This window comes from Nerophis ophidion, linkage group LG08 (genome assembly GCF_033978795.1).
Source record: "Nerophis ophidion isolate RoL-2023_Sa linkage group LG08, RoL_Noph_v1.0, whole genome shotgun sequence".
In the NCBI taxonomy this organism is placed as follows: Eukaryota; Metazoa; Chordata; class Actinopteri; order Syngnathiformes; family Syngnathidae; genus Nerophis; species Nerophis ophidion.
In genome coordinates, this window is record NC_084618.1 from 70,282,495 (window position 1) to 70,308,626 (window position 26,132).

A 26,132-nucleotide genomic window follows, 5' to 3' on the forward strand; every position below is an offset into this window, starting at 1 on the left:
CCACGCATTCACGGGGAGAACATGCAAACTCCACACAGAAAGATCCCGAGCCTGGGTTTGAACCCAGGACTGCAGGACCTTCGTATTGTGAAGCAGATGCAATAACCCCTCTGCCACCGTTAGATTTATCAGATTTAATTTTTTATTATCTATAGCAGGGCCGTCAAGAGTGTGGCAAAGAGGACATTTGCGGCCCATAGCTAATGTTTTAAAGGCCCACGGCACATTCTAAAAATACTATTAAAAATAAACTAAAACATCTGTACTGTCCCCCTTGGACACTCTGGTTCGGTCTGCAGTCTGAGTTGTGTCAGGAAAGTTTACAAATGTATGTGTCATTGACGTTAAATGTGTTATTTAGCACACAAAATTATTTAACAATTTATTTCCCATGAATTCAAGTTCGTACATATCATGCATTAAAATAAATTCAAGTTTGACTCAAAAAGTATAAAAATAGTGTCACAATGTCCATCCATCCATCCATCCATTTTCTACCGCTTATTCCCTTTTGGGGGTCACGGGCGCCTATCTCAGCTACAATCGGGCGGAAGGCGGGGTACACCCTAGACAAGTCGCCACCTCATCGCAGGGCCAACACAGATAGACAGACAACATTCACACTCACATTCACACACTAGGGCCAATTTAGTGTTGCCAATCAACCTATCCCCAGGTGCATGTCTTTGGAAGTGGGAGGAATCCGAACCCACGCATTCACGGGGAGAACATGCAAACTCCACACAGAAAGATCCCGAGCCTGAATTTGAACCCAGGACTGCAGGAACTTCGTATTGTGAGGCAGACGCACTAACCCCTCTGCCACCGTGAAGTCACAATGTATTAAAAAAAAAAAAAAACAACTTGTAATATGTAGGGGGCCTCCAAATAAAGGAATTATTCCTTTAAAAAATGTTTACAGCAGAGGATTCTAGCTCTCAGGAGGATATACGTACAGCTGCAACAGAACCAATATTGTAATAGTGATCAGGAGCAAACTTCTCAGTCAGCATTAATAGCACTGATGAGTTTATGGAATACAAAGTGTTACACAAGTGTGTTTTACACCAACAGTTCAGTCGGAACAGCATGCCAAGGTAGAAGAACTACTTGATGCTGACCACTCATGGTGCAGCTGCTGCCGTATTGCAGATCATGCATCAGGTTCAAGGTTCAAGTTTTATTCGTCACATGCAGACTGCACCACAGTGAAATGCTTTTTTCCATGCTCTTCAGATGTTGCGTACAGTGGGTTCCAAACACAAGTTGCAGAGTCTAATACACTAAATACAAAGAAATACAACAATTGAAAAGCTCTGATGTACATTAATTACAAGACAAGTAGAAGTACAGTAGTCAACCAGTGCAAGATCAAATAGTGTAACAGTATATTCAGTATAGGGAGGAACACATATGAAGGTGTCAACAGTTCTTTGGCAGTTTAGTGACAGTAGTACGAACAAAGGTAATGGAACAGGATGACTTCTTGTTTTTACATTATTTTTACATTATTTACAATATAGGAGATTTTGCGTTCCAGGCATTAATTTGACCCATTTTTTTCACATTTATTGCCTTTCCTATGCAGCAATTCTGTTCTGTGTGTGTTTCAGGTAACACTGCCCTCGTGTTGATTGATATCCAGGATGAGAACGACCACTCACCAGTTTTCACTGCACCTCTTTTCATCGGGGGAGTAGCGGAGGACGCCAAAACCTTCACCTCCGTCCTGCAAGTGCAGGTACAATCTTAACTGAATTTTACCCCAGTGCACCATCAAAAATCCTTGATGGTATTTGCCAGAGCTTGTTTGACACAATTTTCTAACTTTGAAACTCATCGTTTAACGCGTCAAGAGAAATCAATTCTTGTCAATGAAACTAAATTAAGTTGGACTGCAGCTATCGATTATTTTAGTGATCTATTAAAGTACCACTGATAGTCACAAACACACTAGGTGTTGTGAAATTACCCTCTGGATTTGACCAATCCCCTTGTTCCACCCCCTGGGAGGTGAGGGGAGCAGTGAGCAGCAGCGGTGGCCGCGCTCGGGAATTATTTTGGTGATTTAACCCCCAATTCCAACCGCTTGATGCTGAGTTTATTAGTTATTAGGGATGTATTGCTAACAGAATGTCACAGTACAATATTATCACGTTATTACGGCAACAGTACTTAGACATACTTAAAATGTTATAATATGTTAAATGAAGTGCCATGGATGTTTAGGATATACACACTTACTGTAATTGAACAAAAACATAATGCTCAAATGTACTAATCATATTTATTTATTACCACAAACATGTATTTTTAAGTGTAAATAATAGTGTAGGAACATCCACTGTTTCAAGCAGATGTTTTTTTTTTAACTGCCAGAAAAGTTATGTAATAATTTAACTTTTAATAATGTAAATACTTCTCAAACTGACGTTTAGCTTTGTTGGCTTCAAAAACCTTTTCTGGGTGACTTATGAGGTGGCGACTTGTCCACGGTATACCCTGCCTTACCCTGCCTTTTTTTCATCAGGGTTTATTTGTGTGTTTGTTAGCAACATTCCTCAATCATTTATGGACAGATTTTGATGAAATTTGAAGGTAATGTTCAAAAAACTATTCTCATCTAAAACAAGTACGAACACACTTCACTTCCTGCTTACGCTTTTCCACATACCCACTTTGCTGCTCTCGCGCTCTGCAGAGGATTCTGGCAGGTGTAGTTTATTTTTTTAGAGCCAGCCATCGCTCAAGCGCCAAAAAAAACTACGCTCATCAAGTTGTTGTTTTTTTATATCTGAGATAGGCTCCAGCGACCCCCCGTGACCCAAAAAAGGACAAGCGGTAGGAAATGGATGGATGGATGGATGGATATCACCACACGTTCAGGGCAATATTGTGAAGACTTTGAAACCGCAATTCTGCTATTACATCCCTATGATCTACCCATTGGTTGTTCAACTAATCAAGTAATCTGACAGAAGACACTTTATAGCCTCAATTCTTATTTTAGGGAAATAGTTTTGGACTAAAAATAGTTTAAATTAAAAATATATATATATATATTTGTTCTGATAAATGCACATCATTAACATTGAAAATTCACTTTTTATGTGTGCATTGATGAAAAATACAATCTGTTTTTGCTGCCACACAGATCATTGTCCCTAAACAGAACTGCTCTAATTATTGCAACGGCCATGCAGAAACCATCCAAATTTTGTAAATATATATTAGTTGCACTCCTTTAACCAGGGGTCTGCAACCTGTGGCTCTTTAGCGCCGCCAGAGTGGCTCCCTGGAGCTTTTTCAAAAATGTATGAGAATAGAAAAAAAAACGTGGGAAAATAAATGTATACTTGTGTTTTCTACGATTTAAACATGATTCTCTGATGAGAGTATTTGGCGATCGCCGTTTTGTCCCACTAATTTTGGCGGCCCTTGAACTCACTGTTGTTTGTTTCCATATATAACTTTCTTCAACAATGCCAGAGAAAGACATCTTTTATGCCACTAATTCTTTGTCTCATTTTGTCCAACAATCTTTTCATGCTGTGTGTGAATGCACAAAGGTGAGCTTTGTTGATGTTATTGTCTTTGTAGCATATTCAACTGAATATAGGTTGAAAATGATTTGCAAATCATTGTATTACGCTTACGTTTAGTGCTGGTCAAGCATATTTGGTCACTGCATGACTGCAAGCTTATCGATGCTAAAATGCTATTTGGGCTAGCTTTATGTACGTATTGCATCATTTTGCCTCACCTGTAAGTATATTTGAGCTCATAATTTCCTTTACTTATGTCGTCCGCGTATTTAATTTATATCTGCATTTCTCATGACATATTATCTTTATGCAATATTGCCTGCATTTCTGATGGTGGTATATGTGCCATGTTGTTCCAGACCACAGCTAATGTAACCCAGCTTGCAAAGAAGCATAGTTATAAATCCATTCTAAGAAGACAGCCCGCCATTTCCTTTAACTTGGACACACATCTATCATTTTGACCATTCTAAGACAGTGATTTAGAGGAGCTATCTCACCCCATGAGAAGCCTGTGTTTTACTAATGTTTTCCAATGTTGTAAAAATGTTTGAATACATATTACATTTCAACATTTCTGTCAAGGAAGATTAGTGTCAGCCTGCGACCAATAGTCATTTTGATAGTAGGCTGATATAGACACTTACATCATGTGTTGACTTCATTATATCACTTATAGAAGGCTTTTAATTTGTTGCCGCTCCAGACAGGTTTTTTGGGGGATTTTTGGGTTGCCGACCTCTGCCCTAAACGGTTAATTGTAGCAATAGAATACAAATCAACATTTACTGTGTATGTCATTAACCCTGACGTGACATTAATGAATGCCAATCTGATCCAGATTGTGTAATTAACACCAATGTGAATTGAAAAATCCCATTGAACAAATCCATCTGTGAAGTCTTTTGCAATTCGATGTAATATTTTGTCTTTATGTCAATTATTTTCACATTTCACATGTGGGCAGCGTGGCACAGTTGGGAGAGTGGCCGTGCCAGCAACCTGAGGGTTCCTGCTTCAATCCCCACCTTCTACCAACTTCGTTGTGTCCTTGAGCAAGACACTTCGCCCTTGCTCCTGATTGGTCGTGGCAAGGGCCTTGCATGGCAGCTCCCGCCATCAGTGTGTGAATGTGTGTGTGAATGGGTGAATGTGGAAATAGTGTCAAAGCGCTTCTGAGTACCTTAAAGGTAGAAAAGCGCTACGCAGGTATAACCCATTTACATGTACCTTTACATTTCCTCCCATCAAGTTCTGGCTTCGTATTAAACGTAACCACATTATGGCTATCAAGATCTTTGATCCTCGTTGTTCACTCTTTAATTCCCAGATTGGAATGGTTTATTATACAAATACTGTTTCCATATAAGTTGGGAAATAGTGTTAGATGTAAATATAAATGGAAAAGAATGTTTTGCAAATAATTTTCAACCCATATTCAGTTGACTATGCTACAAACACAACATATTTGATGTTCAAACTGATAAACATTTTTTTCTTGCAAATAATCATTAACTTTAGAATTTGATGCCAGCAACACGTGACAAGGAAGTTGGGAAAGGTGGCCATAAATACTGATAAAGTTGAGGAATGCTCATCAAACAATTATTTTGGAACATCCCACAAGTGTGCAGGTGGGTGCCATGATTGGGTATAAAAACAACTTCCCAAAAAATTCTCAGTCTTTCACAAGAAAGGATGGGGCGAGGTACACTCCTTTGTCCACAACTACGTGAGCAAATAGTCAAACAGTTTAAGAACAACGTTTCTCAAAGTGCAATTGCAACAAATTTAGGGATTATAACATCTATGGTCCATAATATCATCAAAATGTTCAGAGAATCTGGAGAAATCACGCCACGTAAGTGGCATGGCCGGAAACCAACATTGAATGACCGTGACCTTTGATCCCTCAGACAGCACTGTATCAAAAACCGACATCAATCTCTGAAGGATATCATCACGTGGGCTCAGGAACACTTCAGAAAACCACTGTCACTAAATACAGTTTGTTGCTACATCTGTAAGTGCAAGTTAAAGCTCTACTATGCAAAGCGAAAGACATTTATCAACAACATCCAGAAACGCCGCCGGCTTCTCTTGACCCGAGATCCTCTAAAAGGGACTAATGCAAAGTGGAAAGGTGTTCTGTGGTCTGATGAGTCCACATTTCAAATTGTGTTTGGAAATATTCGACATTCTATCATCCAGACCAAAGGGGAAGCAAACCATCCGGACTGTGATCGACACAAAGTTCAAAAGCCAGCATCTGTGATGGTATGGGGGTGCATTAGTGCCCAAGGCATGGGTAACTTACACATCTGTGAAGGCACCATTAATGCTGAAAGGTACATACAGGTTTTGGAACAACATTTGCTGCCATCTAAGCGCCGTCTTTTTCATGGACGCCCCTGCTTATTTCAACAAGACAACGCTAAGCCACATTCAGCATGTGTTAAAACAGCGTGGCTTCGTAAAAAAAGAGTGCAGGTACTTTCCTAGCCAGCCTGCAGTCCAGACCTGTCTCCCATCGAAAATGTGTGGCACATTATGAAGCTTAAAATATGACAGGTGAGACCCCGGACTGTTGAACGACTGAAGCTCTACATAAAACAAGAATGGGAAAGAATTCCACTTTCAAAGCTTCAACAATTAGTTTCCTCAGTTCCCAAACGTTTATTGTGTGTTGTTAAAAAAAAAAAGGGTGATGTAACACAGTGGTGAACATGCCCTTTCCCAACTACTTTGGCACGTGTTGCAACCATGAAATTCAAAATGTATTATTTGCAAAAAAAAAAAGTTTGAGTTTGAACATCAAATATCTTGTTTTTGTAGTGCTTTCAATTGAATATGGGTTGATAAGGATTTGCAAATCATTGTATTTTGTTTATGTATACATCTGACACAATGTCCCAACTCATATGGAAACGGGGTTTGTAAAATTCAAATCCTCTTGTCAAACATTAAGACTTCTCAATACTGCAGGGACATGCGGTTAAATTAATTGAAAGTACACACAATGTATCAGTGCTTGGTGTTTATTTAACCGCAGATAATATTCCGTTAAAAAACATTCCTTGTGAGATTACCCTCCCTTTGTTGACTTGTGTTTAGAAATTAATTGGCACATCTCTCAGCTGTTCCCTCGCTCCGTAGGCTTCCGTTTCGCAGCAAAGGACAAAACCTGATTTTAGTACGTTTTTAAAATACCTTCCTGGAAGCAAAATGGGTCGTGACGTCTTTCTCCTTCAGTTTTTAGAAAGTGTAGCAACATGTTTTAATGAGGCTTGATGCCACAGGAGACCGGCGCGTGGTCTCTGGCAGAAGAAGAAGAAGAAAAAAAATGCACTTTAATATTTGATTGCGGCTTTTAAGATCATTCTTAGATATCCTTTGCCTCATTAGATCTCAGCGCTCTGAGGAAATGATGAGATGAAGGGGTGTGAGCCAAGTCTTATTCGTAGGCTTCACAGCCGTTGCAAACACATGACATTTCGGCACATCGGTGTTGAGTGTGACAAGACAAACCCCGACTCGACCTATTTTGTAGGAGAGTCTGCTCGCGGTGGCTGTGGTTCACTCAGCACAGGAGGAAGTTGATCTTAAGGCCTAACATCCCAGAAATGAGTCAAAAGTATTTAACTGGGTACTGACTTCATTATTTTAATAGGCACTGACCAAAATCCTTTGCTACTACAAAAAAATCAAATGGTGCCATACTGAAAACCTTTTTTGCAGACTTAACAGCAGCCTAAGCACTTGGCGAGGAAAAAATCACTCCAGCATCAATAAGAGCGGACTCAGACTGCCTGTAGGTAATGTTGCAATTATTCATGCCAACAAGGCAAGTAATGCAACATAAAGTAAGGCTCAGATTTTTCAAAATGTGACGCCAGCTTGAAACCACTTCACATTCGCTTTGTCATATACATGCTACTGATTAGCATTAGCGATTTTACATGGCAATTTCAAAACCTATAAATTTAGTGATCAAAGCTACAACTAAGAAGCATGTTACAATCAAACAGCAGGTTTGTAATAAGTACAATACTTACAGTTAGGGCTTGATATTTTTAAGCCATGTCACGATACACGATATACATCTTGATATTTTGCCTTAGTCTTGAATTAACACTTGATTCATACAATCACATGAGTGTGATGATTCTATGTGTCTACATTAAAAACATTCTTGTTCATAATGTATTAATATATGCTCATTTTAAACTTTCATCCAGAGAGGGAAACCACAACTAAGTCAATTTACCAAAACTGTATTTATTAAACTTGTTATGCAATGGCACAAACATTCATGTAATTTCAAAACAGAAAGTGCAAGATTGTCAGAGACATTTTAAAACAAGCTATAAGTGCACTTCTGTGCATGATTTCACTTAAGATGACATATCAAAACAACACTAAATTAAAGTGCACTTTTTGTACAGAACGCCACTACAAAAGTTTAAAACAAGTAAAGTGCACTTTTGTGCATGATGTCACAAAATATATTCCAATAAGTGTCCAATAAAAATGAGCTGCATAATAGGAAATCAAATAGCAGTGCTGCTATTTTTTGTAGCAACGCTTTTGATGCATAATTGTTCAACATATTCCCGATTGAAGCCAAACCACCGCCAGAAGATGCACCCCGTGCTATTTTTCTTGGGAATTAATCCGTCCTTCATTTGTTGCCAGATCGGCACCTTCTCTCTCGTACTACCACTCACAACGCACCGTTAGCATCACAGTTAAGATTAGATAGTACTTTATTTATTCCGTCAGGAGAGTTCCTTTAGGAAAATTAAGATTTTCAGCACAATCCCATTCAAGTTTAGACAAACATTACAGGGAGACAGAACAGGATCGCTGACGGGTCTGCCGGCTTCCAGCGCCCCTTACAAAAAAGATGAGATACAGGTAAACAAGGAGGGGGAATAGAAGATTAAAACAAAAAAAACAACAAAAACAAAAAAAACAAAAAAAAATAGGTCTTATCCTGGGCCCTGGAGAGGAGGTGCAGACTGAGGCCAAGGGAAAAAACAACAACTCATAGCCATGGTACACATCCCTCTTCCATGTGTGTAAGAGGGAAACATCAAAGAACACAGAGGACAATGTTACCCATTAATGTTAATGTTACCCACGTAGCTACCTCTCTGCTCCGCGGGAGCGTGTGACGTTGCTCACGTGATTTATGTAAGAAGGTGCGCTTGTTTTACGTCTCTGTGAGTGGGAAACGCATGCACTGTAATGCCTGCAACTAAAAGCAACTGTGTGAGAACGTAAACTGGAATATCACGATATAGTCATTTTTTATATCGCACAGAGACAAACCCGCGATTTATCGAGTGTATCGATATATCGCTCCGCCCTACTTACAGTATATACACTGCTTTGGAATTGCAATGCATACAAAGTCCAATATATAGGGCTTGCAAATAAGACTCAGAAAGTGTCATAAAATCTGCTTTATGAAGCCAGCATTCAGTTTTCCAGGAGTACTTAAAGTGATTAAAATACTTCCTATAATGACACACCATCACCAAACAGGTTGCAATTTTTTATCGAATAAAACAGAAAATATACATAAATTAAGGTTTGGAATTTGCAAAATGGGCAGCACAGTGGCACAGGTGACAGTAAAATGTGTGTTGTGTACATAGAGATAATGTATTATGTACCGCTATAACAAATATGCTGCCTTCAAAAAGAACATTGCCTCACAATACAAAGGTCCTGAGTAGTCCTGAGTTCAATCCCAGGCTCAGGATCTTTCTGTGTGGAGTTTGCATGTTCTCCCCGTGACTGCGTGGGTTCCCTCCGGGTACTCCGGCTTCCTCCCACTTCCAAAGACATGCACCTGGGGGATTGGTTGATTGGCAACACTAAATTGGCCTTAGAGTGTGGATATGAGTGTGAATGTTGTCTGTCTGTGTTGGCCTTGTGATGAGGTGGCGACTTGTCCAGGCCTTCCGCCCGACTGCAGATGAGATAGGCTCCCCCCGCAACCCCGAAAGGGGAACTAAAAAAATTGATAAAAATCTAAAGAATGTGATGTCTATCCTTGTCTGCATCCCAGACGACCCCCTTGACATGTTACGATTGAGCAAAAACACAGCAGAAATGTGACAAACATTATAAAAACTTTTTTTTCAAACAGATGTACGGCAAATTTCGCTTTGTTGTAGAAAGCATGCTTTGCTCTCCCACTTCGTCACCACCTGTCTGTAACACAAACTTCATCTTCCTGATGACCTCACAATTACTGTAGTGCAGTGTTTTTCAACCACTGTGCCGCGGCACACTAGTGTGCCGTGAGATACAGTTTGGTGTGCCGTGGGAGATTATCTAATTTAACTTATTTGGGGTAAAAAATATTTTTTGCAAACAAGTATTTATATCAGGGGTCTCAAACTCACTTCACCTGGGGGCCACTGGACGCAGAGTCTGGGTAAGGCTGGGCCGCAAGAAAATCTTTCTTAAAAAAAAGTTGCAAACTCGTCAGCATGTCTAGTTGTATAATGACGTTTCAAATTGGATTCCTTGTGCACCGCAACTTTCTCTGTGCAAATAAAACTTGTCGGGGTGCCCCTGTGCTCAACAAAGAAATATTGCATCTCCCACTTTTCCAGGAATTGTCTTTGCACTACACAAATCTTTCTCTTCACTGCAGGCTTTGAAAAAGACGTGTTTGGGGTTGTGGAATTTATTTGTATTTAGCCGACGCACGGAGAATAATGTTATTTTCGCAATGTGTGTCGTTCCGCTTTTCCTCCATACAGCAACACGGCGGTTAGCGGATAATAGCCGGGAAAGTACTGGGATAGCGAGGGCATAAAACTGACAGCTCCCAGAGTGTTATCCGGCGTCATATAGAATTATATGTAGTGTTCATTGTGTGAGGCAATGCAAATTAAACAATAAAAAAAACAAATAACGGTTTGAATTGGTCCAGGTTATCAGGGAACGTTATTACTGACGGACAGCTGTCGTGGTGTGACTGCAGCCGGGCACGTAAGAAAACCCTTGTCTCCATGGCAACGTCTCTGTCGCTTTCACTCATTTGCCACTTTTTCACTAACGCAGGGGTAGGCAACTCAGAATGTTGAAAGAGCCATTTTGGAACCAAATAACGCAATGCTGTCAAGCGCCATTCATATAAAACTTGCAGGCCACACTAACATTTCTTTCATATTAAGGTGGGGGCCACAAAATAACGTCTCGCTGGCCGCAATTGGCCCGCAGGCTGCCTGTCTAAAACCCCTGATTTATAGTCTGCAAATAATATGCCGTTGTTGAGTGTCGGTGCTGTCTAGAGCTTGGCAGAGTAACAATGTTACGCTCTTCCATATCAGTAGGTGGCAGTCGGTAGCTAATTGCTTTGTAGATGTCGGAACATGGTATGTCGTGATCCCTATATGCAGAGAACAGCAGATGAAAAGCTATCTAATGCTAAAACGAAAAATAAACTAAATTGAGTGCCCCTAAGAAAAGGCATTGAAGCTTAAGGAACAAAAATAGAAACTAACTGGCTACAAAGTAATCAAAACCAGAATGCTGGATGAAGGCAAAGACTTACAGTATGGTGAGCAAAGACAGCGTCCACAATGTACATCTGAACATGACATGACAGTCAACAATGTCCCCACAAAGAAAAATCAATCAATCAATCAATGTTTATTTATATAGCCCCAAATCACAAATGTCTCAAAGGACTGCACAAATCATTACGACTACAACATCCTCGGAAGAACCCACAAAAGGGCAAGGAAAACTCACACCCAGTGGGCAGGGAGAATTCACATCCAGTGGGACGCCAGTGACAATGCTGACTATGAGAAACCTTGGAGAGGACCTCAGATGTGGGCAACCCCCCCCCTCTAGGGGACCGAAAGCAATGGATGTCGAGCGGGTCTAACATGATACTGTGAAAGTTCAATCCATAGTGGCTCCAAGACAGCAGTGAGAGTCCCGTCCACAGGAAACCATCTCAAGCGGATCAGCAGCGTAGAGATGTCCCCAACCGATACAGGCGAGCGGTCCATCCTGGGTCCCGACGAGCGGTCCATCCTGGGTCTCGACTCTGGACAGTCAGTACTTCATCCATGGTCATCGGACCGGACCCCCTCCACAAGGGAGGGGGGGACATAGGAGAAAGAAAAGAAGCGGCAGATCAACTGGTCTAAAAAGGAGGTCTATTTAAAGGCTAGAGTATACAGATGAGTTTTAAGACGAGACTTAAAAGAAAAACAAGTGAAATATTGTTGATCGCTAAAACAAAGTAAATGCGGGACATAGCGCTGAAAGGAAGACATGAAACAGGAAAACACAAAAAAAAGACAAAAACCCACCAAAATAGGAGCGCAAAAGCAAAAACTAAAACACTACACACAGGAAAAAAGCCAAAAACTCCAAATAAGTCACGGCGTGATGTGGCAGGTGGTGACACTACTCCTACTTTGAGACAAGAGCTATAGTGATGCATGGTTTGTTAAGATTTAAATTCATATCCAACAATTGCGACAACGACTTTTTACTGTCAACTGAGTTTTGTTTTTTTATGATTTCTGCTGGTGGTGTGCCTCCGGATTTTTGCAACGCAAAAAATGTGCCTCGGCTCCAAAAAGGTTGAAAAACACTGCTGTAGTGAATGATATGTCATGGGAAAGCTCAGAGTCTCTAACTTCATAAACCATTTGTATTTATTTCAGTTGTTCACATAACGTTAAAACAAAGCAGATTTGCAAATTGTATTTCCGGTTACAATTTCGATCTTTGGGTAGTTTAAAAGCTTTATGACCCGCATATTGCAAATGTTTGTACTAAGCTGTCTCATCGCAAACGTTTGTATCTATCACTCATTTCAATTCAATTACTCTTCTTTTAAACTAAGTAAAACCAAAAGCAGTTAAAAAAAAATACACTGTAAAATAGTGTAGCTTTTAAATAACATATTCTGAAGTTTTAGCATTACAGGGTGTTATTTACAAAACAGATATAAAGACTAAAATCTACATTTTACGTAAAGATAGCAAATTTGATATGAAATGTATTAGCTGTACTGCAGAGCCTTGTAGAACCCCACATTCAATTCCTGTATGCATTGAGTTCCAGCTTTATCGTATCTGAAATTAGACTTCAGCACTGCTACTAATGTACTAAACCAGGTCAAACATAATTCCCGCGGGCCTGAACAGGTTTTATCCGGCAGGCAGGATGAGTTTGCCAAGTGTAAGAATGAGCCGAAAAGTTTGAATGAAATAAACTGCTGCTCTGAATGTGTCCACTAGATGTCGCAGTAGCAATTATTTGTATCTTTGTAGATTATGCTACATATGTAAAACAAACAAAATAAACCACATGATGAAAGTGAGCAAACTACATAAATAACATCCTGTAATTTGATTTTGATGTAGTTTTTTTATCTTGATAGATTAATGGGGCTTCACGGTGGCAGAGGGGTTAGTCCGTCTGCCTCACAATACGAAGGTCCTGCAGTCCTGGGTTCAAATCCAGGCTCGGGATCTTTCTGTGTGGAGTTTGCATGTTCTCCCCGTGAATGCGTGGGTTCCCTCCGGGTACTCCGGCTTCCTCCCACTTCCAAAGACATGCACCTGGGGATAGGTTGATTGGCAACACTAAATTGGTCCTAGTGTGTGAATGTGAGTGTGAATGTTGTCTGTCTATCTGTGTTGGCCCTGCGATGAGTTGGCGACTTGTCCAGGGTGTACCCTGCCTTCCGCCCGATTGTAGCTGAGATAGGCGCCAGCGCCCCTCCGCGACCCCCAAAGGGAATAAGCGGTAGAAAATTGATGGATGGATGGATTTAAAATGAACACCAATGAGTTGACTGATGAACATTGTCACATAATTTATTCAGAAGGTATAAATAACGACAAAGATAGAATACTATTAACCGCAACATGTAAGTGTAAAAAAACAACAACAACATTGTGATTTGTACGTTTTCAGACTGTGCTTGTTCTATTTTTAAACAAAGAAAACAGTCTGAAGTTGTCTTTATTTTTAAGTTATCGTGCTGTGATTTTACCCCTTGGGTGTAGATTTTTCCCCATGTGGCCCCTGATCTAAAATGAGTTTGACCTCCCCTGTGCTAGACTATTTAACTCACTACTTAACCGCTTTACACAAAGACACAGAGAAGTGCATTGACATTATATTATATTATATAGTTCAATAGTCTTAATTTTGCAAAAACCATGGAGAAAAAAAAAAAAGATTTGTAGAACTTTCTGGTAGAGTTCTGTCTGAAGGAGATGAAATGAGGTTTAGATTTTTACGAGGAGTCTGACACCATGCAGGTGTTTTATTCAGCAGAAACTTTAAAAAAAAGCGCGGCACCTAGAATTTTAATCAACAATTGATTTCATCCAAGCGCTGCACTCCTTTCAGCAGGAGTGGTCTTGATGAAGACGTTGTCGAAAACAGGTCAAGAGGGTAGAAAAAGTGTCTATCATTTTACAATTCCTGTGTTAAAAAATGTGATGCTAATAGTTGCCATGTGTTTATTCTAAATAATTTTGTGAAGACAGACTGCAGATTGAGCTGGCGAGACTACTGAAGATGCATCGATCCATTTTTCCCCTCTTCCTGCTTTTTTGAAGTTTGAGGCGGCTCTTGCTGTGCAGGGGGTCTCCCAAATCATACCAGATTAAACAGTTTTCTGCCGCTTTTTACCCCCTACTATTAGCATTTACAACATCAAACTCTAATTTGCAGAAAACGATGAGGATGTGTGTGGCCTTCAGCACAGAAACACACAGTCACCACGAACGTGATCTCGCTACAATAACAATGATTTAATAACTTATCGTCCTGAGGATGAGAATGATGACGATATCGAGGCTGGTAGTGAATATGCTAATGGTGCGGGTGGAAATGTAATTTGGGAGACAATAGCATCCAACTGATTGTAATCTTTTTCACAGGCCTTGGACAGAGACACCGGGAACTACAGCTCCATGGTGTACCGCCTCATCAACCCACCCTTGGCAGGGAAAGACACCAAGAATAGCAAAGAGGGCTTCGTCATCGAGCCTCTCAGCGGCGTGGTCAAGACGGCCATCATGTACCGCAACATGAGGAGGTCTTACTTCCGGTTTGAGGTGGTCGCCACGGACGACTACGGGCGAGGACACAGCAGCAAGGCAGACATAGTGGTGGGTTTTGGCACTGATGAAAATATAATAAAGAATATTTAAGTTCCTATAGTGTACTATGTTTCAACAACCTACAATAATGTACAATAGTGTACTGTCCGAAGTTTTGCTTTGATTCTAGAAAATGTGTATTATTAAAGCCTTCTGGAAACTCGTAGCTTAATGTAATATAGCAGTGTGGCTACAGGAAGCGCTTTTATTTCCATAATCTACTTTTTTCATATGAGAATCAGAAATACTTTATTAAACCCCGAGGGGAAATTCAGGTTTTTAGTAAAATGTCCAAAAAAAGCGGAACTGTTGATATTAATAATCATATGCTTTGTCACTTCTAACCCAAAGCTGACAAGTTTTGTCGTCACAAACACATGACGTATTTCTTTAAGTTTTTTTACAACAAAAAATGCTAAATGACTCTCGCATAGGGCTTCACGGTGGCAGAGGGGTTAGTGCGTCTGCCTCACAATACGAAGTTCCTGCAGTCCTGGGTTCAAATCCAGGCTCGGGATCTTTCTGTGTGGAGTTTGCATGTTCTCCCCGTGAATGCGTGGGTTCCCTCCGGGTACTCCGGCTTCCTCCCACTTCCAAAGACATGCACCTGGGGATAGGTTGATTGGCAACACTAAATTGGCCCTAGTGTGTGAATGTGAGCGTAAATGTTGTCTGTCTATCTGTGTTGGCCCTGCGATGAGGTGGCGACTTGTCCAGGGTGTACCCTGCCTTCCGCCCGATTGTAGCTGAGATAGGCGCCAGCGCCCCCCGCGACCCCAAAAGGGAATAAGCGGTAGAAAATGGATGGATGGATGGACTCTCGCATATTTTGACTTTTCAGAATGCGGCCGTTGGTGGAAAAAGTTTGGACATCCCCGTTGTACTTAGTAGACGTGTTAAAAAGATTATTCACATCTGAATATTCATTCTGATTCATTTGTACTGTAATCAATTCATAATTTCCAAAAATCACTTTTAAAAACAGTTTCTAATCAATTTTTTAAAAGAAGTCTTGAAAGGTAATTCAATATTTTTACACCAAATAATATATCACTAGAATCGTGTTCAAGCGAGAATTAATCGTAAATTAAATCGTCACCCCAAAAATTGGAGATGTTGTAAGATTCACATCCTTAATAGTAAGTCGTATAGTTAGTAGCATAGTTGTATTATGTAAAAAATGACATTATGTTGCGTGTCATTTTGACCCGCACTGTGTAAATGCACTCAAAACAGTCAAGAAAACAGGTTAAACCAATAACAACTTTATTTTAGGTTATATAAACATTTAGAAAATTGACATACGATACATTTTTAATTCCAACACTATTTTTAAGAAATACGTTACCTTCATCCCAGCGAATTTCCATCCATCCATCCATCCATCCATCCATCATCTTCCGCTTATCCGAGGTCGGGTCGCGGGGCAGCAGCCTAAGCAGGGAAGCCCAGACTTCCCTATCTCCAGCCACTTCGTCTAGCTCTTCCCGGGGGATCCCGAGGCGTTCCCAGGCCAGCCGGGAGACATAGTCTTCCCAACGTGTCCTGGGTCTTCCCCGTGGCCTCCTACCAGCTGGACGTGCCCTAAACACATCCCTAGGGAGGCGTTCGGGTGGCATCCTGACCAGATGCCCGAACCACCTCATCTGGCTCCTCTCGATGTGGAGGAGCAGCGGCTTTACGTTGAGTTCCTCCCGGATGGCAGAGCTTCTCACCCTATCTCTAAGGGAGAGCCCCGCCACCCGGCGGAGGAAACTCATTTCGGCCGCTTGTACCCGTGATCTTATCCTTTCGGTCATGACCCAAAGCTCATGACCATAGGTGAGGATGGGAACGTAGATCGACCGGTAAATTGAGAGCTTTGCCTTCCGGCTCAGCTCCTTCTTCACCACAACGGATGGTGGTGGTGAAGAAGGAGCCAGCGAATTTCAACATTTTCAATGTTCTCCAAATTTTCTTCAACATTTTCAATGCTCTCCACATGATGGACAGAATGTTACTGTGTGCTTTCTGCAGATGTAATTTTTGCATTTCACACAAGAGGTACTTGTTTTACTGTCCTCTCGGGAGGGACATACCTGGCATCTTTTCCTTTTCTTTCCACCTGTGTCCACTGGATGTTGGTTGGGTGAGGTTGGGTTGGGTAACCTGAGTTTGACTTTATCAATGACAGCTGCAGCTGCTGGGGATCGAGCTGGCCTGGCTCGCGTCTGGAACATGGGAGTGACAGGTGCTTTGCCGAGTTCTTCCAGGAAAAGCCGGCTTCTCTACAATTTGCCGGCATTCCATTTCTGGTTGATTGCAGTCCACAGGACATAGGCATTGTAAGCAGACACGTCCACAATGTTGTAGAAAATCACCAACGGGCAACGGGCTGCCTTGCGCTGCCAGCTGTATGTTGCTGTGACTTTGTCCAGATGGTCAACTCCTCCTTTGGTGGCGTTATAATCCAGGGTCATTTGTGGCTTCATGTCTTTGCTTGTGCTCAGAGATGCATCTGTGTGCATTGTACTCATTACAAGAACATTCTTGTTTCTCTTTGGGCAGTATGAAACCACTGTTGCTTTCTCAGTGAAAGCAAATTTTGAGTAATGCAGAGGTCTGCCCTGCATCTTCAGAATTTTGGTGGGAAGTTCTGTCTTATTTCTTCTGACTGTTCCCAACATGGTCAGCTTTCTCTTCTGAAGTTCATCTCCAAGGCGGTAGGATGTAAAGAAATTGTCACATGTGATAAAGCCTCCTCAGATGTCATCCTTCTGGAGCTCATTATTGGTGAGTTTGTCAAAGAGATGACATGAGAACAGTGACAAGGACAAGTGTGAGAAAGTTCCCTCTCTTCACACACCTAGCTCTGGGTCTCAGAGTTTTCGATTAATTGATTGATACTTTTATTAGTAGATTGCACATTTCAGTCCATATTCCGTACAATTGACCACTAAATGGTAACACCCGAATAAGTTTTTCAACTTGTTTAAGTCGGGGTCCACGTTAATCAATTTATGGTACAAATATATACTATCAACATAATACAGTCATCACACAAGTTAATCATCATAGTATGTACATTGAATTATCTACATTATTTACAATCCGGGGGGTGGGATGAGGAGCTTTGTTTGATATCAGTACTTCAGTCATCAACAATTGCATCAACAGAGAAATGTGGACATTGAAACAGTGTAGGTGTTATTTAGTAGGATATGTACAGCCAGCAGAGAACATAGTGAGTTCAGATAACATAAGAACAAGTATATACATTAGAAGTACATCTGAGTTGTTTATAATCCGGGGAGATGGGATGTGAATGGAGGAGGGTATTAGTAAAGTGTTGAAGTTGCCTGGAGGTGTTGTTTTAGAGCGGTTTTGAAGGAGGATAGAGATGCACTTACTTTTATACCTGTTGGGAGTGCATTCCACATTGATGTGGCATAGAAAGAGAATTAGTTAAGACCTTTGTTAGATTGGAATCTGGGTTTATCGTGGTTTGTGGAGCTCCCCCTGGTGTTGTGGTTATGGCGGTCATTTACGTTAAGGAAGTAGTTTGACATGTACTGAGGCAATGAAAATACAAACAATTGTACATCAAAGTAAAAAGTACATCAAAGAGACCTGTTTATTTTGGATCTGAACAGCTATTTACCCACATCAAAGTGTCTGGGTCAAACTGACCCGCAACATCATATTTGTATACAAACTCTGCACAGACATTCCACTACACATCAAAGTGTCCAGATTTTACACACCAGTTCATGACCCTAGATGAGGAAAAGTCACCAAATTTACGCAAGAAAAAGAAAGGATAACCAGTACTTTGATCAACACAAAAACTGAAATGGGTCAAATTGACCCTTAACATAATACAAGGATTAAGAAGTGCAGCAAAGGGTTTGTCATCTAGCTGGGGGTGGGTCGGAGGTAGGGTCATGTCCTTAAAGTATTTTTTCTTTGTGATGAAAACATGAAAACTCGGATCTTTAAAAGCAACTGTTTGACTTCTTTGGACACTATGTATTACTGCTAGATCATCATTAAAAAGTCTCTTTTGCATGATAACATTTTTATTTTCATTTTAAGGTGTCAGTGGTGAACCAACTGGACATGCAGGTGGTCGTATCGAACGTCCCTCCGACGTACGTGGACAAAAACAAAGCTAAACTCCTGAGGTAACGACTAACACCGCGCAACTTACTTTTTTTTCCAATTAGAGTTTTCTCACCTTCTGCCTCTGCACGACACTGCACGCTGTGTTATTTTAATTACATCATTGTCAACACCACAGCGCGGCTCACGCTCGTCTGATGTTGACAGTGTGTGTAGGAAATTGACTTAAGTTTGTGTAAATCCCCCAGCACAGTTTGACACTTTTATTTCAGCGAGAGGCATTAATACAAAACACGTGTATTTATGGTGTGTTGGGTTTTTTTTTTTGCTATTTGCAGTGGCTGTCAGGAGTCTGATAATGATAATGCGCTTCGAGTCACTAGAGAAAAGCGCTACATAAATATAATTCACTTCACTTCACCAGTTTTAAGTGCAACACAAACACATTCCAACAAAAGCAACCCCCAAGATGAAAAGATGAATAATAAAACTAGATTTTTGTGCAGGATTTCTGCGTTTATCAACAGGGATACACTTGAGACCCTTGCCGGTGCCCTCAAACAGTGTCATTTTGACTATGCCTGCACCTCATGGTTCACCAGTATCCCCAAGCTACTAAAAACAAAACGGCAAACTTCCCACAACAAGCTGGTGACACTCCTGCTCAACATTCCATACAGCAGTGGTTCTCAAATGGGGGCATGCGTACCCCTGGGGGTACTTGAAGGTATGCCAAGGGGGCACGTGAGATTTTTTCAAAATACTCAGTAAATAGCAACAATTCAAAAATCATTTATAAATATATACTTCAACAAAATATGAATGTAAGTTCATAAACTGTGAAAAGAAATAATACAATGCAATATTCAGTGTTGACAGCTAGATTTTTTGTGGACATGTTCCATAAATATTGATTTTAAAGTTGTTTTTTGTGAAGAAATGTTTAGAATTAAGTTGATGAACCCAGATGGATCTCTATTACAATCCCCAAAGAGGGCACTTTAAGTTGATGATTACTTCTATGTGTGGAAATCTTTATTTATAATTGAATCACTTGTTTAATTTTCAACAAGTTTTTAGTTCTTTTTATATATTTTTTTCCAAATAGTTCAAGAAAGACGACTACAAATGAGCAATATTTTGCACTGTTATAACATTTAATAAATCAGAAACGGATTTCATAGTGCTGTATTTTACTTTTTCAACCAAAAATGCTTTGCTCTGATTAGGTGGTACTTGAATTAAAAAAAAATTCACAGGGGGTACATGACTGCAAGTTCTCCCACTTAAAATGATGACAGAGGTCTGTAATTTTCATCATAGGTGCACTTCAACTGTGAGAGACAGAATGTGGAAAAAACAATCCAGGGATTCATATTGTAGGAATTTCAAATAATTTATCTGTAAAATATGGTGGAAAATAAGTATTTGGTCAACCATTCAAAGCTCTCACTGATGGAAGGAGGTTTTGGCTCAAACTCTCACGATACATGGCCACATTCATTCTTTCCTTAACACGGATAAATCGTCCTGTCCCTTTAGCAGAAAAACAGCCCCAAATCATGATGTTTCCACCCCCATGCTTCACAGTAGGTGTGGTGTTCTTGGGATGCAACTCAGTATTCTTCTTCCTCCAAACACGACGAGTTGAGTTTATACCAAAATAGATACATGGATGATACAGCAGAGGATTGGGAGAATGTCATGTGGTCAGATGAAACCAAAATAGAACTTTTTGAGCCAAAACCTCCTTCCATCAGTGAGAGCTTTGAATGGATGACCAAATACTTATTTTCCACCATAATTTACAAATAAATTCTTTAAAATTCCTATAATTTGAATTCCTGGATTTTTTTTCCACATTCTGTCTTTCACAGTTGAAGTGTACCTATGATGAAAATTACAGACCTCTGTCATTATTTTAAATGGGAGAACTTGCACAATCGGTGGCTGACTAAATACTTTTTTCCCCCACTGTACATGTTACAGGTTATATATATTTTATTATTGAATGTATCACATGTGATGAATATTTAACGGACCACAATGGAAAAAGCCCTTTGGCTTTTTGTGCCATTCATTTGCCTTTTCAAAGCATGACATGGATTGTGTGTGTGTGTGTGTGTGTGTGTGTGTGTGTGTGTGTGTGTGTGTGTGTGTGTGTGTGTGTGTGTGTGTGTGTGTGTGTGTGTGTGTGTGTGTGTGTGTGTGTGTGTGTGTGTGTGCGTGTGTGTGTGCGTGCGTGTGCATGTGCGTGCGTGCATGCATGTGTGTGTGTTACAGAGAAGTTGTGTGCACCACTTAATTCTCCTGTCTCAAGTCTTGCCTCTGTGTAACCAAAACGGGTCTATTTTTCACTCCCAGTATTTTAGAGCGCTATGTCCAGGAGCAAATTCCGGGAGCAAAGGTGTTCGTGGAAACTATCGGGCCGCATCGTCACGGCGACGGGCTGCAACAAGAGGACTACGCCAAATCGGACCTAATGATTTACGCCATCGACCCGCTCACAAATAGAGCGGTTTCCAGACAGGAACTCTTTAAGTAAGAAGAAGTTGGCAAGACATTCTGACGATGTCTCTAAACCCACATTTTATTATTTTCTCTTTGGCAAGGTTTCTTGATGGAAAGCTCCTGGACATCAATAAAGAGTTCCAGCCTTTCCTCCCCCTGGGCGGGCGCATTCTAGAGATTAGGACCCCGGAAGTAGTTACCAGCGTGAGGAAGGCGGTGCAGACTGTGGGTTACACCGAGGGAGCGCTTTTGGCCCTGGCGGTCATCATCATCGTGTGCTGTGTGCCTGCCATACTCGTCGTCATCATCACCTACAGGCAGTAGGTGCATTTTCTTTACATAAACAAGATGTTTATCAGTTACTTTATATTTCCTTTAAGAATGTACAATATTTTTTAAGTGGAAATCGATAACCTATTTACGGCGAAGAGCCACAAAAGCAGGGGTTGCGGCCACGGGGCCATTCCCCATGGCTTATTTGTCGCTGGCTCTTGGCACACTGCCGATACAAAATTAAACCCAATAAAAGAAAAAAAATACAGCGTTTATTTTTCAGTCTTTCCTATAAAACAGGGATTTTGTCCTAAAAAGATTTATTGACCACTGCAGTTAAACAGTAGTTGCCGATGTACAAAATGAACACAGGACATAATAAAATTTGAATTAATGCAATTCCTGATTTTCCAAAGACTATAATGATCAATTGTAATAGTAGAAACCCAGTTTCCATATGAGTTGGGAAATTGTATTTGATGTAAATATAAACAGAATACACTCCTCTCTGAGCTGCAACCTTATCGTGGTAGAGGAGTTTGCGTGTCCCAATGATCCTAGGAGCTATGTTGTCCGGGGGCATAAAGCCCCCTGGTAGGGTCTCCCAAGGCAAACAGGTTCTAGGTGAGGGATCAGACAAAGAGCAGCTCGAAGACCTTTCCCTCGCCCGGACGCGGGTCACCGGGGCCCCCTTCTGGAGCCAGGCCCGGAGGTGGGGCACGATGGCGAGCGCCTGGTGGCCGGGCCTGTTCCCATGGGGCCCGGCCGGGCACAGCCCGAAGAGGCAGCGTGGGTCACCCCTCCAATGGGCTCACCACCCATAGCAGGGGCCATAGAGGTCGGGTGCATTGTGAGCTGGGCGGCAGCCGAAGGCAGGGCACTTGGCGGTCCGATCCTCGGCTACAGAAGCTAGCTCTTGGGACGTGGAACGTCACGTCACTGGGGGGGAAAGAGCCTGAGCTAGTGCGCGAAGTCGAGAAATTCCGGCTGGATATAGTCGGACTCACTTCGACGCACAGCAAGGGCTCTGGAACCACTTCTCTCGAGAGGGATTGGACCCTCTTCCACTCTGGCGTTGCCGGCAGGGAGAGGCGACGGGCTGGGGTGGCAATTCTTGTTTCCCCCCGGCTCAAAGCCTGTACGTTGGAGTTCAACCCGGTGGACGAAAGGGTAGCTTCCCTCCGCCTTCGGGTGGGGGGACGGGTCCTGACTGTTGTTTGTGCTTATGCACCAAACAGCAGTTCAGAGTACCCACTCTTTTTGGGAACACTCGAGGGAGTACTGGAAAGTGCTCCCCCGGGTGATTCCCTTGTCCTACTGGGAGACTTCAACGCTCACGTTGGCAGCGACAGTGAAACCTGGAGAGGCGTGATTGGGAAGAATGGCCGCCCGGATCTGAACCCGAGTGGTGTTTTGTTATTGGACTTTTGTGCTCGTCACAGTTTGTCCATAACAAACACCATGTTCAAACATAAGGGTGTCCATATGTGCACTTGGCACCAGAACACCCTAGGCCGCAGTTCCATGATCGACTTTGTAGTTGTGTCATCGGATTTGCGGCCTCATGTTTTGGACACTCGGGTGAAGAGAGGGGCGGAGCTTTCTACCGATCACTATCTGGTGGTGAGTTGGCTGCGATGGTGGGGGAGGATGCCGGAAAGACCTGGGAGGCCCAAACGCATTGTGAGGGTCTGCTGGGAACGTCTGGCAGAGTCTCCTGTCAGAGAAAGTTTCAATTCCCACCTCCGGAAGAACTTTGAACATGTCACGAGGGAGGTGCTGGACATTGGACCATGTTCCGCACCTCTATTGTCGAGGCGGCAGATCGGAGCTGTGGCCGCAAGGTAGTTGGTGCCTGTCGGGGCGGAAATCCTAAAACCCCTTGGTGGACACCAGCGGTGAGGGATGCCGTCAAGCTGAAGGAGGAGTCCTATCGGGTCCTTTTGGCTCATAGGACTCCGGAGGCAGTGGACAGGTACCGACAGGCCAAGCGGTGTGCAGCTTCAGCGGTCGCGGAGGCAAAAACTTGGACATGGGAAGAGTTCGGGGAAGCCCTGGAAAACGACTTCCTGACGGCTTCGAAGCGATTCTGGACCACCGTCCGCCGCCTCAGGAAGGGGAAGCAGTGCACTATCAACACCGTGTATGGTGCGGATGGTGTTCTGCTGACCTCGACTGCGGATGTTGTGGATAGGTGGAAGGAATACTTCGAAGACCTCCTCAATCCCACCAACACGTCTTCCTATGAGGAAGCAGTGCCTGGGGAATCTGTGGTGGACTCTCCTATTTCTGGGGCTGAGGTCGCTGAGGTAGTTAAAAAGCTCCTCGGTGGCAAGGCCCCAGGGGTGGACGAGATCCGCCCGGAGTTCCTTAAGGCTCTGGATGCTGTGGGGCTGTCTTGGTTGACAAGACTTTGCAGCATCGCGTGGACATCGGGGGCGGTACCTCTGGATTGGCAGACCGGGGTGGTGGTTCCTCTCTTTAAGAAGGGGGACCGGAGGGTGTGTTCCAACTATCGTGGGATCACACTCCTCAGCCTTCCCGGTAAGGTTTATTCAGGTGTACTGGAGAGGAGGCTACGTCGGATAGTCGAACCTCGGATTCAGGAGGAACAGTGTGGTTTTCGTCCTGGTCGTGGAACTGTGGACCAGCTCTATACTCTCGGCAGGGTTCTTGAGGGTGCATGGGAGTTTGCCCAACCAGTCTACATGTGCTTTGTGGACTTGGAGAAGGCATTCGACCGTGTCCCTCGGGAAGTCCTGTGGGGAGTGCTCAGAGAGTATGGGGTATTGGACTGTCTTATTGTGGCGGTCCGTTCTCTGTACGATCAGTGCCAGAGCTTGGTCCGCATTGCCGGCAGTAAGTCGAACACGTTTCAAGTGAGGGTTGGACTCCGCCAAGGCTGTCCTTTGTCACCGATTCTGTTCATAACTTTTATGGACAGAATTTCTAGGCGCAGTCAAGGCGTTGAGGGGTTCCGGTTTGGTAACCGCAGGATTAAGTCTCTGCTTTTTGCAGATGATGTGGTCCTGATGGCTTCATCTGACCGGGATCTTCAGCTCTCGCTGGATCGGTTCGCAGCCGAGTGTGAAGTGACCGGAATGAGAATCAGCACCTCCAAGTACGAGTCCATGGTTCTCGCCCGGAAAAGGGTGGAGTGCCATCTCCGGGTTGGGGAGGAGACCATGCCCCAAGTGGAGGAGTTCAAGTACCTAGGAGTCTTGTTCACGAGTGAGGGAAGAGTGGATCGTGAGATCGACAGGCGGATCGGTGCGGCGTCTTCAGTAATGCGGACGTTGTACCAATCCGTTGTGGTGAAGAAGGAGCTGAGCCGGAAGGCAAAGCTCTCAATTTACCGGTCGATCTACGTTCCCATCCTCACCTATGGTCATGAGCTTTGGGTCATGACCGAAAGGATAAGATCACGGGTACAAGCGGCCAAAATGAGTTTCCTCCGCCGTGTGGCGGGGCTCTCCCTTAGAGATAGGGTGAGAAGCTCTGTCATCCGGGAGGAACTCAAAGTAAAGCCGCTGCTCCTTCACATCTAGAGGAGCCAGCTGAGGTGGTTCGGGCATCTGGTCAGGATGCCACCCGAACGCCTCCCTAGGGATGTGTTTAGGGCACGTCCAACCGGTAGGAGGCCACGGGGAAGACCCAGGACACGTTGGGAAGACTATGTCTCCCGGCTGGCCTGGGAACGCCTCGGGATCCACCGGGAAGAGCTAGACGAAGTGGCTGGGGAGAGGGAAGTCTGGGTTTCCCTGCTTAGGCTGTTGCCCCCGCGACCCGACCTCGGATAAGCGGAAGATGATGGATGGATAAACAGAATACAATGATTTGCAAATCCTTTTCAACCCATATTCAGTTGAATGCACTACAAAGACATATTTGATGTTCAAACTCATAAACTTTATTTAAAAAAATAATAATAATTAACTTAGAATTTCATGGCTGCAACTCATGCCAAAGTAGTTGGGAAAGGGCATGTTCACCACTGTGTTACATCACCTTTTCTTTTAACAACGCTCAATAAACGTTTGGGAACTGAGGAGTAGTTACATTTTTGAAGCTTTTCAGGTGGAATTCTTTACCATTCTTGCTTGATGTACAGCTTAAGTTGTTCAACAGTCCGGGGTTTCTGTTGTCGTATTTTAGGCTTCAAAATTTTCAATGGGAGACAGGTCTGGACTACAGGCAGGCCTGTCTAGTACTCTTTTACTATGAAGCTACGCTGTTGTTACATGTGGTGTGGCATTTTATTGCTGAAATAAGCAGGGGTGTCCATGATAACGTTACTTGAATGGCAGTATATGTTGCTCCAAAACCTATATGTACCTTACAGCATTAATGGTCCCTTCCCAGATGTGTTAGTTACCCATGCCTTGGGCACTAATGCACCCCCATACCATCACTTTGCGCCTATAACAATCCGGATGGTTCTTTTCCTCTTTGTTCCCAAAGACACAAATGTCCACAGTTTCCAAAAACAAATTGAAATGTGGACTCGTCAGATCACAGAACACTTTTTCAC

The 26,132-nt window shown here is 42.7% G+C and overlaps 1 protein-coding gene across 4 annotated transcripts in view; it reads left to right on the plus strand.

The window, feature by feature from the left end:
- The window catches only part of pcdh15b (protocadherin-related 15b), a 375,223-nt gene that overhangs the window by 305,357 nt on the left and 43,734 nt on the right, over positions 1–26,132 (plus strand). For all 4 annotated transcript variants that reach the window (XR_009807925.1, XM_061909585.1, XM_061909586.1 and 1 more), the window contains 5 exons: positions 1,614–1,741; positions 14,495–14,725; positions 18,791–18,879; positions 21,182–21,358; positions 21,430–21,648. Coding sequence is in view for 3 of the 4 variants with exons in the window: in XM_061909585.1 (XP_061765569.1) it covers positions 1,614–1,741; positions 14,495–14,725; positions 18,791–18,879; positions 21,182–21,358; positions 21,430–21,648 (844 nt within the window). In the remaining variant the exon portion in view is untranslated. The remainder of the gene's footprint in view (positions 1–1,613; positions 1,742–14,494; positions 14,726–18,790; positions 18,880–21,181; positions 21,359–21,429; positions 21,649–26,132) is intronic.